Source organism: Gopherus flavomarginatus, chromosome 11 (assembly GCF_025201925.1).
Source record: "Gopherus flavomarginatus isolate rGopFla2 chromosome 11, rGopFla2.mat.asm, whole genome shotgun sequence".
NCBI classification, from domain to species: Eukaryota; Metazoa; Chordata; order Testudines; family Testudinidae; genus Gopherus; species Gopherus flavomarginatus.
The window spans coordinates 1,307,795-1,324,617 of record NC_066627.1 but is presented as its reverse complement, the minus strand read 5'-3'; the positions used below and the strand labels follow the sequence as shown (position 1 = coordinate 1,324,617).

Genomic DNA, 16,823 nt, shown 5'->3' with positions numbered 1-16,823 from the left:
GTGTCCAACATGCAGTAATACTCAGCAGCATCCTCAGGTCTAACGTTAGTCAAGTGCAAATGCAGCAGGATGTTGGGATTGTCCCTGGAGACAGTGAATTGACTGTTAATAATAATAATGATAGGAGATATACCAACTGCCTAGAACTGGAAGGGACCTTGAAAAGTCATCGAGTCCAGGCCCCTGCCTTCACTAGCAGGACTAATTACTGATTTTTGCCCCAGATCCCTAAGTGGCCCCTTCAAGGGTTGAATTCACAACCCTGGGTTAGGAGGCCAATGCTCAAACCACTGAACTATCCCTCCCCCCCTTTCACTGAAGCAGCATAATTTTTTGTATCTCTGGCCCAATAGCTAATGGTTGATGCTCATTCCAGGCGTGATTCTGTACCGGTTCATCCCATAATCACCAAAACTGAATCCAGAGGTTTTGCAGGAAATCCGGAGAGAGTCCCTGAGCATTTTAACTTCTCCACCAGATGCCACACATTCTAATTTTGACTGACTCCCTAGATAGAAAAAAAAGAGACATTAAGACTTCTCTAATAATACTTGGGCATCTCCTATGTCCATAGGAATTAAATCACCTTTGAGAACCAATAGAAAGGATGCAGTCCGGAGCCATAATAGCATATTTCTGATTCTGAGGAGAGTTCTCTGGGGAATTTGCTGTTAACTGCACAGACATAGGGGGATGCAGATTGTCTAGATTTTCTTTCCAAGAGCTGCAGAGTCAGGAAAATTGCTGGCTTTAAACAGGAAGTTCACTTAGGTATTTTGTACGTTCCATTTTATAAAAATCAGATGAACTCCAGCCCAGAATAACCACCATTTTATACACCACAATTTGGTGTTGCTTGACTGAGGGGAAAAAATAATAATATTCATGGAAATAACAACAGCTGGGCTCATTTTCACATGGACTGACTACTTTGCCTTATGTTGCATCCTGGTCCCATCTTCTTTTTCTTTTCTTTATTTCATTTTTTATTATTTTATTTGGTCTGTTCAAGACGTATACTGCTTGGGACAAGGTCTGTCCATTACTGTGGGTCACATTGTGATCCTTTTACATTTGGTAGTACTTTTTCCAAAAAGTAGCCACCTTCCTTCAATGGAACTATTCAATCTGATTAAGGGTATTGCTGTCTGGTCCTGTATAGTTTTTATTAACAGCCCAAAGCACAGGTACTAGTATTTATTATTTATATTACAGTAACCACTAGGTAGACAAACAGAAAAGGTGGGGGAGGTAATATTTTTATTGGACCAATTTCTGTTGTTGAGAGAGAGAAGTGTTTGAGCTACACAGAGCTCTTCCTCAGATCATGTAGCTCAAAAACTTGTCCCATTTTCCAACTGAAGTTGGTCCAATAAAAGATGTGCATTTATCCACCTTGTCCCTCTAATATCCTGGGACCAACATCCTACGACAACACTGCATACAACCCAGATAGATAGACGGGCACATCCAGTGTGTCAGAAACACCCAATCCTTGTGCCTTGTTCAAGAAAAACATAAAACCTCCTATATTCTCTTTAACTCCAGTCCATGTTAGAGACATCCCTCCACACCTTGCAAGATTTCCTTCTGCCCCATCATACAGCACTCCCTTTGGTGGGAGTTGTTGAACAGGAGTGTGGGGGAACTCTGGCGCTCAAGGGGACAAGAAAGAGCTGGTGCCAGGGGAAAAGAAAAAGTTTCTTGGTGTTCAGTTCCAGAGAAAGAAAGTAGATGGAACAGGTAACCCTGTGCTGTGGTTAACACAGAGTGGATTGACTCTGCCAGTTTCTGTCAGGATTTTCTAGCATTGAGGGCTTCAGCTTCCCCAGCAGAAATTTGCTTCCTCAACAACCACACGTCAAGGTTCTTGTCTGAGCTCCCACTGCCTTCTGCACACTGTGTCCCACGTGCAGTAATACTCAGCAGCGTCTTCAGGTCTCAGCTTAGTCATATGCAAATACAACAGGCTCCTGGAATTATCTCTGGAGATGGTGAATCGCCCTTTCACAGACTCAGAATAATATATTGTATCCCCGGCATTGCTAATCGTGGCAACCCGCTCCAGTCCCATCCCAGGAGCGTGTCTGACCCAGTTCATGCCGTAGTCACCAAAGCTGAATCCGGAGGTTTTGCAGGAGATCTGAAGAGAGTCCCCAAGCTTTTTAATTTCTCCACCGGATGCCACAAATTCACTGCTTGTCTGGACTCCTGAATGGAAAAAAGCAGACCATAAGACTCATATGTAAAAGAACCTCCAATGTCTTTAGCAATTAAATTACCTTTGAAAGTGAATAGAATGGATATGAAGCTGAGCCAGTATTTCATCTTTCTGATTGTAGGGAGAGGCCCCAGGGGGTTGGCTGGTAACTGCATGGACCCGCGGGGCTGTTGGATATGTCTCTGAGAGCTGCAGGATTGGGGACTAGCCAGCGCTAAGCAGGAAATGTGGCTATGCAATTTGCACATTCCCCTGGTTTATAAGACAAACGAACTCCACCCCAGAGTGAGCTGAGTTTCAGAGACTGGTTTTCATGCTGTTTAGCTCTTTGGTGGAATGTACTAAGCACAGACCTAACAACAGGTGTGTACCTAAACTCTGCCCACTTTGGTTCGTGCTGTAGCCAGTTCCACCTCCCTTTTCCTGCCTTGTCTCCGTAGACTATAAGCTCTTCAGGACAGGGGCTGTCTCTGACTCTGTCTGTGCAGCTCTCAGCATAATGGGACCCAGATCTCAGTTACTTTGGGTATATTCAGTGTCCACCATCAGGCAATGTTCTCTAGGTAGGACCATAACAGACCTGATAAATAATGGCGCTTGTATTCTGGGTTTCTTACTCAGTCTTCCTGGACTGAAAACTCCTTGGGGGATAGAGGGCCTCATTTTTCTGGGCTGAAAAGACCTGATTAGAACCAGGAAGAGGCTGGGATTGTAAAAATGCTTCTTGGATTTAGAAGCACAATTTCTATTCCGAGTCAATGGGATTTGCATCGCTAAATCCCCCGTGTGCTTCTGCAACCCTTTCCTTCTTGGCAAACTTCTCCAGCTCCTTTGTGCTAAGGCACCTCAGCCCTGCCCAGAGTGGACTGAGGGTTGGGCTTTTGGTTCTGTGAGTAGTTTATTCTTCAAAATACACAGATTCAAGTCAACGAAATTTGTTTATGGATGGGGGTCAAATTCAGCAAATAGTTGCAGTCAGAAAGGGGGGCGGGGGGGTAACTTTCCCAAAAAAGTCAAAATGTTTCATTTTGGCATTTTTGACGCAAAAAGTCAAAGTGTTTTTGTATCAGAATTGTGTTAGGTAGATTTAACTATTTTAAATAAAGATAAATAACACCTCAAACTGAAATGTTTCATTTCAGGTCAAATAAATCATTGTATTCAACCCAAAACATAATGTTTTCATTTTGGTGAGAAAAACTGAAAAACTTTTCTGTTATTATTTTTCAAACAAACACTAAACCAAAAGATCATTTTCCCAGCTTTAGTCCTAACTTTGCTGCACTCAGATATTTTTTTTAATATTCACAATTAATGGGATTCATGAATCTCTTTATTTTATGAATTTCCTTCAGTTAGTTACGCAATTTGCACATCCACATTTACGAGGGCCAATAAGCTCATACCCAGAACAATCTGCGTTTCATGAACTCTGGTTAAGAGGGAAGAAACGTCATTTTATTCATGTAGCAAAAGAAAAAAAAACTAATTTCTTTGTTTTCATTTTTTAAAATTGTCTCCAAATCCCATTCCCTCACTTCTGCCTTTGCCCCACATCTAGTCCCTCCAGTGAGCAGCCAGACTGGAGAAAGGCCTTGTATCCTACTCACTCACCCCAGCCAGTCTCTCGGGCTTGGGGCAAAATCAAACCAACACCCCCCAGCCGGGAAAGGTCTTGTATTTCATTCCCCACCCGCGGAGCCAGCCAGTCTTCCTGCCTTGGCACAGATCGGAGCTGACACCCCCTAGAGAGGAAAGGCCCATATTCCATTCCCTGTTCCCTCAAATCAGAAAGTCTCCCCCGCAGCATGAAGCTGGATTGGACCTAACACCTCTGGAGGGAAAGTCTCTCTGCCATTTATAGGTTAAAATCATTTAATATTGTTAAAAGAAACAACTCTTGTTGTGCAACAATTTATTATGCAGGCAAATGCACCAAAACACAAAACATTGCTTTCGTATAAAAATAGGAAAGGAAAGTACATGAATGAAAAACATCGGAAGACATGTTTAAAAAGACCATCATCTTTCACAGTCAGCTCTTCCAAAAATTCTTGCACAATCAGTATAAGTTAGCAGTCAAACATTCTATTACTTTTCTAGCCTAAGAAACATGGCAGATTTGAATAAAAGATGGGCTGTTCCCCCCCGCCCCCACAAGGTAAGAAAAGATTTGAGGGAATACAAAATCTCCTTCAGTCTTAACTCCGAAGTTGTTGTTGTAACTCTACAATTGTTATTCAGTTACCAAAATTAGCTTGTTAAAAATTTAGTCCTAGCAACAAGAAATGCTGACTAATTGTCAGTATCAAAAGCAGTATATATAATTAAAGTTGACAGAAATTTAGCTTTATTTCTCAGGTCCGTCCTCGCTCCTTCTTGCAAACCTAGAACAACAATGACGTTGTTAATAATTATTATGTTCATTTATTTTATTACAGCAAAATTATTTGGTCTTTTCGACATGGCAAATCCCAATTACATATTCATCATACAGGTGCTGAAGTTATATTGACATCTGTGGGACTTTCGCAAGTGAACGAATTACAGAATGAGAGTTTCATAGGCCAGAAGGGACCATTATGATCAGCTAGTCTGTCCTCCTGTATAATACAGACAATAGAACTTCCCCAAAAATAATTCCTAGAGTAGATCTTTTAGAAAAGCACCCAATTTTTTATATTTCAATTGTCAGCAATTTGAGGCAGGGACTGTGTCTCTCATGTGTCTGAGCAGTGCCCAGAACATTGGAGCCCTCATCTGAGCTGTCCCTATACTAGGCATTAGTACATTACGAATAAATATGAACAGCCACACTAGAGACAGGAGATCTCTGATTAAATCAGGAGCCTTGAGAGATGTCCTGCCACTTCACAGAGACAAGGTGGGTAAGGCAATATCTTCTACTGAGCCAACCTCGGTTGGAGAAAGACCAGAAGAAGAGCTCTGTGGAGCTCGAAAACTTGTCTCTTTCACCAACAGAAGTTGATCCAGTACAAGATTTTACCTCACCTGCCTTGTCTCTCTAATATCCTGAAACCAACACGGCTACTACAACACTGCAAACCACTATTTCATGACTAATGGTAGCAACTGTGTGAGTACTATCACTCTAAGTTACTTTATGGCATCCTTTAGTGTAAAGCTTTCGGATACCTTCTGTGAGGTCGGGGAATGCTGTTATTCCCATTCTACAGATGGAGACCCAAGACAGAGAGACACTAAAGGCAGAACATTCAAAAAAACAGAAGTGACTTGCTCAAGCTGACACAGAACATGGTAGAGCCAGGAAGGAAACCAAGCCCCTCCCCATGAAACAATTCTTCTTCTCTGTCTTCTCTTCCTGCTAGTACAGGCAGGACTTAGGCATGATGATCTGCCTTTTCACTAGCATGTTAAAAAGACCTGCCCTAGGCGCTGTCAGCAGACAGTAGTGCGAAAAATGCCAGAGCCCGGTCTGCACCGCAAAGTAGCACATACCTCAAAGACTAATCTTGCAGTCATGAGCACATTGAAGATGATGCTCTTTGCAAGCACAATTTCCAAAGCCAGCAGAGCCGTGGATAGTGTCTTCACACTTTTCTCCTCATTCTTGTCTACAAAATATGAAACAATGTTGTGGGTTCACCATGAAAATTCATATTAGCACAAAGCCAAATAGAATGATGAAAGATATTTGTGTGTGTGCGCGCACGTGTATAGGTTTGTCAGAATAAAATTTTTATTTTTCAATATTTTAGACAGATAAAATCGTTGATTTTAAGTATTTTTTCCATTTCTATTGATTTAATTTTTTCACAATTGTATGAAATTAGGGGTCAGACAATTACTTAATAATGATAGATTTTGAGATTCAATAAGCTTAAACATTAAAATGCAGTTTGTCAATATCATATGTCAAAATATACAAAGTAAATACCCTTAAGTCAAACTCTAAGTTCTCAAGCAGCATTTTTCCTATTTTGCTTTGTTTAATTTTGGAAATTTCCATTATTATCAGTAGAAATATTTTTGTTGTTGGTTTCTGTATGTGAGGTGAAGCTGATATTTATGGACCTTTACAGGTAAAAAATTGAATTCTTTCAATCCTTCATATGCTAGAGAGAAGGAAGATTAAGGATGGTAGAGCTAGTCTTGCAGCTCTCTTCTGTGATGCAAATGATTACAGGAGAAGGAGAATTTGATGAATTGTCATTGATGTTAATGGGAAATGGGCACAAGCAGAATGAGTTAAGAACATGTAGTAACAATAGACCATAGTGGAGATCTTCCCCCCGGCCCCAGTCCTGTGCCATTGACCTCAATGGATGGAGGACTGGACTCTCAGAGCTAGACTGCAGGATGCCTGCTCAACATTGCTGAACACTTCCTCCCATTCACACCAGTGAGACCATTTGAGTGAGTAGCTGCTCATCAACACAAGTAAAGGTTGGACAACCTGGTCCTATGTTTGTTACATTTAAATTACCAGACACAGCAAGGGCCAGATTCTCAGCTGATATTGAAGTCAATAGTTTCCCCCCCATCTTATAAATTGCCTGTAAGCAACAGAATCATTCATTTGGGTACTAACCTTCGAGAGTAGAGTTTGAAATGTTGCACGGTTCAGGAGCAGGAGATGTGAAATCTAAAAGAAAGACAGTAAACTGCACCCAAAAGAAATGACGTATGTAGATATATAATAATCTCACGGAACTATTTGCAATTCAAGAGGGTGGGAATTCACATTATGCACAGTTCTAGCCTGGTTCGTAGTGCTGTGAAGTTAAGGGGGGTCTTTCCCTCTGAGGAAGCATATTAGCCCTTGAGTTTTTGGTACAAAACATTTTCTTACATAAGAATTTTATGTAGGATTTCTTTCAATTTCCTTTGAAGCAGAATACTGTCAGGAGTCGGCAACCTTTCGGAAGTGCTGTGCTGAGTCTTCATTTATTTACTCTAATTTAAGGTTTTGCATGCCAGTAATATATTTTAACATTTTTAGAAGGTCTCTTTTTATAAGTCTGTAATATACAACTAAACTATTGTTGTATGTAAAGTAAAGAAGGTTTTTAAAATGTTTAAGAAGCTTCAATTAAAATTAAATTAAAATGCAGAGGTCGCCCAGACCAGTGACCAGATCCCGGGCAGTGTGAGTGCCACTGAAAATCAGCTCTCGTGCCACCTTCGGCACACATGCCAAAGGTTGCCTACCCCTGGTATAGAGCATACAGAGCATTGGAGTAGATGAATGCTCTGATCCGTTCTGGCTTTCCCTATGATCCTATGTGATAAATAAAATTTTAATTCATATCAAAGATATCTTATTCAACCTTAAACCCAGAAAACATACCTGGCAGCTTCTCAGCTGTTTGGGTTTTCTTAATAAGTTTGCTGTTATGTTGAACAGAGCAAGATACTGGTTCATTTGAGAACAACTTGGCAACTTTGACGGCACTGTATTTCCCACTAGATGTGAGGATAGATGTTGCTTCATATATAGTTTGACTGTCAGAATTCATGAATATCTTCAATTTCTTAGGGTAGAAATCTTTCACCAGGCAAGCAGCAATGCTCTCATTTTCTGACTTCATAATGGAGACAGAGGGCTCAGAAGGGGTTTGATCTCCTGGAAAGTTAATGCTGTGTTTGAAATTTAATTAGAAGATGATAATAATGATCCCTTCTGGACTTAAAAGCAATGAATATCTTTGCCCTATGCTCGTATAGAGAGAGTACCTATTTGATAAGTACATGCTATAGACTTCTTTTAATCCAAACTTTGATAAACTAGACAGATTGAGCTTTTTAAGTCTCATTTGAAGACAGGATTTCAAGAGAGAAGAAGAAGAAGAACTTAACAATGGGGGTTGTGGGGAAAAACAGTATATGATCATTTCATTAGAAGTTGTAACATAAAGGAGAAAGAGTTAATATGGCCCATACAAGCTTAATTCTCTCATTTCCTAACTTTTGAGTGCTTGATTCTGCAATCATAAAAATGCTTTATTAACATGATCATATGAACTTAATTTGGATGTTGAAAATTTCAATAAAACATTTTGAAACTATCACAGTGGAAAAATGAATTCATAGTGCAGAGCAACACTTACCATTTTTAATATATTTTCCATGTAATTTCTCTCTGCTAGAAAGAAGGAATGTCCATTATCACTGAAAGTCAGTCAGAAGATGTTATACTATACTCACAAATTTCCAGAAACACTTATTGTCTCTGGATCCAAAGCGTGTATTGCTTAAAACCAACACTATAAGCACAGACAATAAGAATCCAAGCATACTCCCAGCCTTATTTTTAATCTCACCTTCAATATGCCTGCAAAAAACTTTAAGAAATTTCTTTTTCTTAAATTTAAAGTTTTAAAATACCCTTTCCTGAGAATTAAGGTTCAGTCACTTACTTGGTATTAGAGAAACTTTGGTCCCTTTAAAGACAGCCTCCGAGATCACAGTGCTATACAGCTGTGCAAGAACCTCTATAGAGAAAATTGAAGGAACTGCTAGGGTTACTTTATGTTATTCTGAGTCTGGGTTGGATTATTCATCTCCAGTTTCTGGTGTAATCCTGTGCTCAATAAGAAAACGTTTCTGTGCAAAAGGTGATTTATGTTTTAGCTGCAGAAGAAGAAAATAAGCTCAAAAAGGCATGATTATTGTTGTTAATTTCAGCCTTTAAAATTAACATATGGAAACCTTTGAATTGCAAAGATTTAAAAAATATTCAACTTTCTACACCCTGAGGCAGAATCTCAGTTGGTGTAAAGGGTCCGGGCATCTTTGAAACCAATATGCAAATTTACACCAGCTGAGGCTCTGTCCCTCAGAGTGGTCCTATTAACATTCAGTGGGTCTATTACAATGCATAAACTGAAACACATGTTCAATTTCTGTACAATCAGGACCTTACAGAAGAATTTTGATGCTTGACTCCCAAAATTTTCTGCTTTCAGAAACAAATTTCGTGCCTCAAAGACAAGATCTGCCAGTGGGTTGAGAAGGATTAATAAAGGGTCCCAAAGAACAGCAACATGCCATGTGTGGGATCATGTAGTAAAGCAACACTCTGTTCTGAGAATAATACAAAGGATATGGATGTTTTACTTCTTTAATTTCACTAGTGAGAATAAAGCCCAGTTTAGAGTAATTAGCCATGTGCACTCTACTGCGTATAAAGAAATGTGCAACGTTAAAAGAAGTATTTAAAATATTGTTATTAAACCAGCACAATAAACTATGTATAAAAGCTCCCTTTCCCTTCACAACAAACGAAAAACAAGGGATTTCAATGAATCAATCGTAATTAAGATTTTTTTTAAAGAAAAACTTTGCCAAACATTTTCCCAGCCCTTTCTTCTGTCTTTTCATGTAACTTCCTCTGAAAATGGCAAAAAACCCAAGGGCTAGACATTTGCCTGAGGAAAAAAGTCTTTGTTATGTTTAAGGTTTTTGTACGGGGATCTATGGTGTCTGTATCACTGTGTGTGTATAGTCCAGTCACCGTGCTAAACCTCTTTACATAAACTGTCTTTGCGGCTCAGAGGAAATTCAACACTTCTGAGAATTGTATTCCAAAGAAATGAGTTGTATCCTGGAGCTGCCCTTGTGGGTGAATGCTTCACTGGAACTGCAGCAAGCCCAGTTCTGAAATGTTTTGCAGTTCATCTTTTCATCTTCTTCTTCTATCAGAAGAGAACCCTTGGTTTCTGGCAGCATAGGATGGTTTGCACTGCGAATGCACTTGTAGTCTGGTAGGCAGATCTCCATTATATAAAGAGACTCAACTTTACACATAGGATTCCACAAAGAAAACAGTTGTTTAAATCCAGTTAAGGATAGTCAAAGCTGATATCTCTCACATATAAACACACACACAGAGAATAGAAAAGCAATGGAGGGTAAAGTTATGGGACTTAGTTTAACCGTAAAGGAATTTCCATACAGCAGGTTTTCACTGACAGTCACAGTCTCTGCTGCCTCACAGAGATCTTCTTTCTTCCTCCAACAATATTACACAAATCCTTAATTGCAGTCCCAGCAACATTACCCTGAACCTACCAGGTTAATGTTTTTAGAGGAAGTATGAAGTGGTAAAATCGAACCCAACCTCACTATAATGCTGTTCCCATATTTCTATAACATTTGTTAATACAACTCCATGTTGGTTGCAAATCTTTCCTCTGCCCACCCTCTGTTTGTTAACTTGTCTATTTCTACATTGTGTGTTCCTCCTCCTTCTCTCTTTGGAAAGTGCCTAGAATCTCAGTCCTCTTACTTTCAGATCTAACGTATAGCCTATCTAAGGGGGTGGGAGTTACTTGGCGTAAGAAGACTTTGTGGTTATAAACAGTGCAATTGAATCCCTAGCACAGGGGGAAAGCTGGTTTGTGCAAAGAAAGCATGCAGTCAGGCTGGGACTGAAAAACTTATTAACCAATGTTGTGGTAAAGGAGGCCTAAAGGTAGGCAGCAGTGTTTGAGAAAAAACTGTCCAATGCCTCGCCCCATCTGATCAAATGAACAAGTCTAGATCAACACTCTGCAAAGGTGATTCTCTTCCACAGAATATCTGCAAAAGACCAGAGGAAAGCAGCAGCCTGTCCTCAGCTGGTGTGAACTAACATGACTTCAGCTCTGACCATTCCCACCATCTGAGGAGCTGCCCTCAAAGGTGTTTCTCAGCTACACCAGCACGTGTGACATGGGTCCAGGACTATCTCCACCACCCGAGGCCCTGCTCATGAGAGAGAAATCAGCACAGACCCTTGTCTATCCCTGCGTGACACTGTAAGATTGGGTTCCTGAGCACACCTGGCTGGTCGGGGGAGTCCCAACAGGTGTAAACAGCAGCCTGCCCCAGGCCAAGACTGAGTTTTTCTCTCCTTTGACCTCCAATCAGCTCTTCCACACGGTGACATCCCCGCTGGGTGAGCTGCGGTTGCTTCTCACACCGCTTCCATAGCGGTGAACAAAGCAACTGTTTGCAGGACCAAGTGATCCACTCTTAAACCCACATAGACCACATCTAACCACACAACCTGCCTTCCCTAGTTTGACGAAGTGGGGGGTTTTCTTGGTTTTTCTGTCTTTCCCAGTGGGTTGCATGCAGAGGAAGTGGGACTCAGTTTCCCTGGATGTTATGGATTTGATGAGGTGAGCGGAGAGGGAGTTTGTTGTTACAGAGGACCAGAGAGAGAACTTGGGATCCCGGTCGAGATCCTGGAGGGTGGAGACCCCAGTGACTGGTGACCTGGTGACCCAGAAACCAGCTCAGGAATCACAACCAGTTCTGGCCAGTGGAAGGACAATGGGCTGTGAAGAGAGAACCCCGGTGACCTGACCAGCCGGTTCCGGCCAGAGGGGCCAGAGGGAGGCTGAGAGGAGAGGAGACCCAGGCCTTCCTGTTTAGTACTCTGCTTACCTGGAGAGAAGACAATGGACAGAGGAGGGGCTTGGGGCCAGGGATATCAGAGGCCCAACTGGGAAGCAGGGGGGCTCGGGGTTGGCGAGGAGAAGCAGGCAGAGCCCACCTGGATACAGGGGGACTGGGATGTGCTGGGCTGAGGGAGGCCAGGCTTGAGGCCCTGAGAGTTTCCTGTGCAGTGTTCAACTCTCAATGAACCCTCTTGTTTTATGCTGGTTGAGAGTCACTCCAGTCTAGAGAGCAGGGTTGCGTCAGCCCCTTCAGGGGGAGGAGGCCTGCGGGGTCCTGAGCTCGTGGACTCCGCAAGGGGGCCCACGGCAGAGACAGATGTGCTAAGCCTCAGAGAGGTGCGGCTCAAGGAGGTGGAGGAGCCTGACCCCGAGAATGAGTGGACCCCCGAGAAGCCAATTGCCAGGCAACCCAGTACCTTGTGTCTTTCCTGGGACAAGGGCAGCACCTGCCCGTCTCTCCGGCCGCTGTTTGGCAGAGGTGCTGCATTCAGGGAGAGCACATGTGTGTCCCTGGGTGCAAGCCAGCACCATGGGCAGCAGCTCGAGAAAGCACTTGGTTCTCAGACAAGCAAAGAACACACGAGAGAGTTAGCCTGGCCCTGACTCGCCTCGTTGTGTCCAGAGTAGCGTGGAATGAGCCCAGGGTGGCGTCTGGTGTTGCCTGTGTTCGGAGTGTGTTTGAGTCTGACAGTTACATTCATTGGCGTCGTTGCTTCTCCCAAAGCTGCCTGAGTGGAAGCAGCAGGGTGCTGAAGAAATACAGAGGCACAGAAAGAGAGGAGATCACCTCTCCTGGAAACGTGCCCTTACGCCCTGTCCCCTTGGCCAGTCCTTGTTCCCTTAGAGTCAGGTCTTCTTTTGACACTGCCCTATCAGACCAGGCGCCTTTGGCTGGGGCAGCCTGCTGCAGCCGTACAGAGCGACTGTGGGAATTAGGCTCCAACGGTGATGGTGGGGCAGAAATGGGGCTGGCTGTATCAGCCCGACCCCCTGTGTACACTGCCTATTTGTACAGACAGGTCCCCCTAGGTTTCCCTAGGAGCGCCCGGTCTGGAATCTCTCTCTCCACCTAGACACACGAGTGTGAAATAGCCTGACCTCTGTGTTAGCCTTGCCAAGGTCCATCCACGTTCGCTTAGAGGACAGGGTCGATGCACGCGGCATCTAGCTGTCAGGCTGAACTTCACTCTGGAGATCCATAAACCAGCTGTTTGATCTCTCCCCTCAGGTGCCTCACCGCATTCTTATAAACCAATGCAGTTACAAGGTATCCCAGTGAAGGGACCCTGCATTGGCTGACACGTCTGTGCTAGCCCCTATGTGCTCTCCACTTCCCAGATGTGCTGGCCCCTTGCACACCCCTGAAATTCAGCGCTGAGGGCTTCTGAGCTTGATGCAAACTGGTTAGCTTGGAAATGGTACTGATTTCCATTTAGCCCCACATGGATTGGAGCCCAAAGAGGCAAACCTGATTGGAAACAGTGAGGTCTGTGCTCAGAGAGGTTCTTGATTTCAGCTCCATAGGGATTTTGAGAGTGGCCTTGCAAACCCTTCCTAGCCTGAGTAATCCTTACCCCACAAATTGTTCCGCCGGAGCCAGTGGGGTCAGTCCCGTTAGTAGGGATGGCAAGATCTTAAAGAAAGCTAGACCCTGCAGATGTTTGTCTGATCCATACCCAGGCTCTGTTCCCAGCACCTGAGCTCCTTCTACCTTTCCATATGCCCATCTTCTCTTTTCTAGCGGGCAATTGCACAGTAAACCCAGTGAATCTCCAGTAAGCACACGGGCCAGAGCTCTTTTCCTTCCAACCCCAAAAAGCCTCAACTCCTGGAAGAGTATGGCTGCAATGCCGCCCCTGGAAATGTGCTGCCCCAAGCACGTGCTTGCTTTGCTGGTGCCTAGAGCTGGTCCTGTACCTCCCCTTAGCCATCTCTTTTCCAAGCTGAACAGTCCCAGTCTTCTTAATCTCTGCTCACGTGGAAGTTCCGTCCAGCTAATCATTTTTGTTGCCCTTTTCTGAAACTTTTCCAATTCCAATATTTCTTTTTTGAGATGGGGCAACCACATCTGCACACAGTATTCAAGATGTGGGCGAACCATGGATTTAGATAGAGACAATATGACATTTTCTGTCCTATTCTCTATCCCTTTCTTAATTATTCCCAACATTCTGTTCACTTTTTTAAGTGGATGTTTTCAGAGAACCATCCACAATGACTCCAAGATCTCTTCCTTGGTAGTAACAGCTAATTTAGGTCCCATCATTTTATATGTATAGTTGGGATTACGCTTTCCAATGTGCATTACTTTGCATTTATCAACATTAAATTTCATCTGCCATTTTCTTGTCCAGTCACCTATTGAGAGGCTAGGTGGTGTGGGGCCAGAATTGGAATATGCATCCCATCTATCACCCCTACACATTTAGGGAAACCTATCAGTGCAAAGCCATCCACAATGTCACAGACGTTGCCTAGAGTCATGGTTTTTCTGATCAGGATGCAATTAATGGCCCTGCACTCTTCCGTCAACATGAGTCCAACAGTCGACTTGCTCACTCCAAACTGGTTAGCGACTGATCAGTAGCTCTCTGGAGTATCCAGCTTCCAGATTGCAATAGCCGCCCACTGGCTTCTCTGCCGACAGGGCAGCTCTCGATCTCGTGTCCTTGCACAGTAGGGTGGAGGCGAGCTCAGCACACAGTCCCATGAAAGTGCCTTTCCTCATCTGAAAGTTCTGCAGCCACCACTCGTGTCATAGCATTCCTTCCCAGATCTTAACCTTAGAGTTCAGAAAATAAGATACTAGCACCTGAATCCACTAAGCTAAATTATCAGCTTAGATCTGATAGCACTGCCACCACCCAAAATTATAGTGTTTTGGGGCACTCTGACCTCCCCAGCCTTCCCTGGGGACCTCAAGAATCCAGATCCCTTGGGTTCTTAAAACAAGGAGAAATAAACCATTCCCTCACCTTTCCCTCTCCCAGAATTTCCCTCCCTGGGCTATTCTGAGAGATACTGATTCAGCCTCTTAAATCACTATACAGAGAATTATCTCCCTTCCCTTCCACAAAGAGGCAAACAGATTCAAGGAAAACAGAGAGAGATTCTGTTTCTTCCCCCTCCCGTCTCCCCCACCAGTCCTGGTGAGTTATCCCAATCCCCTGGGATAAAACAAGGGAAACAAGAAAAAAAATCAATCAGGTTCTCTAAAAAGAAATCTTTTAATAAAAGAAAGGAAAAAGTAAAGACTTATCTCTGTAACTTCCAGATGTAAATATTACAGGGTCCTATAGCTTACAGACACCAGAAAGAGACTTTTCTCCCAGTACAATACAAATAAAAATATTCCCTGCAACTACACATATAAAAGTTAAACAGCCAGATCCACAATTGCAAATAGAGTAAAAGCAATCAAAAAAACCCTAAACCGCCTTATTACTTGCTACTATTCTGAATAGATAGGAGACTGTAGCAGGGAGATTGGAAGAAACCTGGTTGCACCTCTTGCCCCATCCAGGACCCAGAGAGAACAAAGCACAAACCCAAACCCACAAACAAAGGCTTCCCTCCAAGCAGATTTGAAAGTATCTTGTCTTTTGCTTGGTCCTCTGGTCAGATGTTCAGTTCCCTGCTTGTAACCCTCTACAGGTAGGAGAGACATTAACCCTTAACAATCTGTTTATGACACGCCCCCCAAATTGCAGACAGTGGGGAACCTCACTGGCAGCGATTTCTTCCAAGAACTTTAAAATAAACAGATTAAGACAACACATGCACCTTTACATATACTGCTAAGTATATAACTAACAGACTTCTACATTTTAAGAACTCTTTTTAACTAATGGATTCTGGGAAACTTTCACGAGAGAGTGCATCAGCTACTTTGTTAGAAGCTCCTGAAATGTGTTGAATTTCAAAATCAAAATCTTGGAGAGCTAAACTCCATCGAAGCAGTTTTTTGTTGTTTCCCTTGGCAGTATGAAGCCACTTTAGTGCAGCATGGTTGGTTTGTAGCTGGAACCGCTGTCCCCAAACGTATGGGCGTAGCTTTTCCAGGGCATACACAATGACGTAGCATTCCTTTTCACTGACTGACCAGTGACTTTCCCTCTCAGACAGTTTCTTGCTGAGAAACACGACAGGATGGAAGTTATGATCCGGTCCTTCCTGCATGAGAACTGCTCCTATACCACGCTCAGATGCATCGGTGGTTACTAGGAATGACTTGTTAAAGTCCGGGGCTCTGAGCACAGGGTCAGACATGAGTGTCGCCTTAAGCTGGGTAAAGGCCTTTTGACACTCATCAGTCCACTTAACAGCATTTGGTTGGGTCTTTTTGGTCAGGTCGGTCAGTGGGGCAGCGATTTGGCTGTAGTGTGGTACAAATCGCCTGTAGTACCCGGCCAAGCCTAAGAAGGATTGGACCTGTTTCTTTGACTTTGGGATAGGCCACTTTTGGATAGCATCCACCTTGGCCTGTAGGGGGTTTATGGTTCCTCCTGCCTGATGCGCTCAAAGACCTTTTCTAGGTGTTCCAGGTGTTCGAGCCAGGAGACAGAAAAAATGGCCACATTATCGAGGTAGGCCGCTGCATATTTTCCCAGTCCTGCTAGTAGACCATCTACCAGCCTTTGGAAGGTGGCGGGTGCATTTCGCAGCCCGAAAGGAAGTACATTAAATTCATACACCCCCGCATGGGTGATGAATGCTGACTTCTCTTTGGCAAGTTCATCTAGCGGTACTTGCCAGTACCCCTTGGTTAAGTCTATTGTAGAGATGAACTGGGCACGTCCCAACTTCTCCAATAGCTCCTCGGTGCATGGCATTGGATAGTTGTCCGGACGAATTACCGCATTTAGCTTACGGTAGTCCATGCAAAAGCGTATTTCCCCATCTGGTTTGGGTACCAGAACCACTGGAGATGCCCATGCACTGGTAGATGAGCGAATTATACCCATCTGTAGCATGTTCTGGATCTCCCATTCTATAGCAGCTTGGGCATGAGGAGACACCCAGTAGGGTGAGGTTCTAATTGGGTGAGCATTACCTGTGTCAATGGAGTGGTATGCCCGTTCAGTCCGTCCTGGGGTGGCTGAGAACAATGGGGCGAAGCTAGTGCACAGCTCCTTGATTTGTTGCCACTGCAGACATTCCAGGATGGTTGA

At 43.4% G+C, this 16,823-nt stretch overlaps 1 gene segment (V, D, J or C); it reads right to left on the bottom strand.

Moving 5' to 3' along the window:
• Positions 1-3,595: 3,595 nt before the first annotated feature.
• LOC127031411 (T cell receptor delta constant-like) overlaps positions 3,596-16,823 on the bottom strand; it is a 40,697-nt gene continuing 27,469 nt past the window's right edge. Inside the window, 5 exon segments of the C gene segment in view lie at positions 3,596-4,608; positions 5,702-5,817; positions 6,795-6,848; positions 7,554-7,829; positions 8,623-8,675. Coding sequence covers positions 4,579-4,608; positions 5,702-5,817; positions 6,795-6,848; positions 7,554-7,794 — 441 coding nt within the window.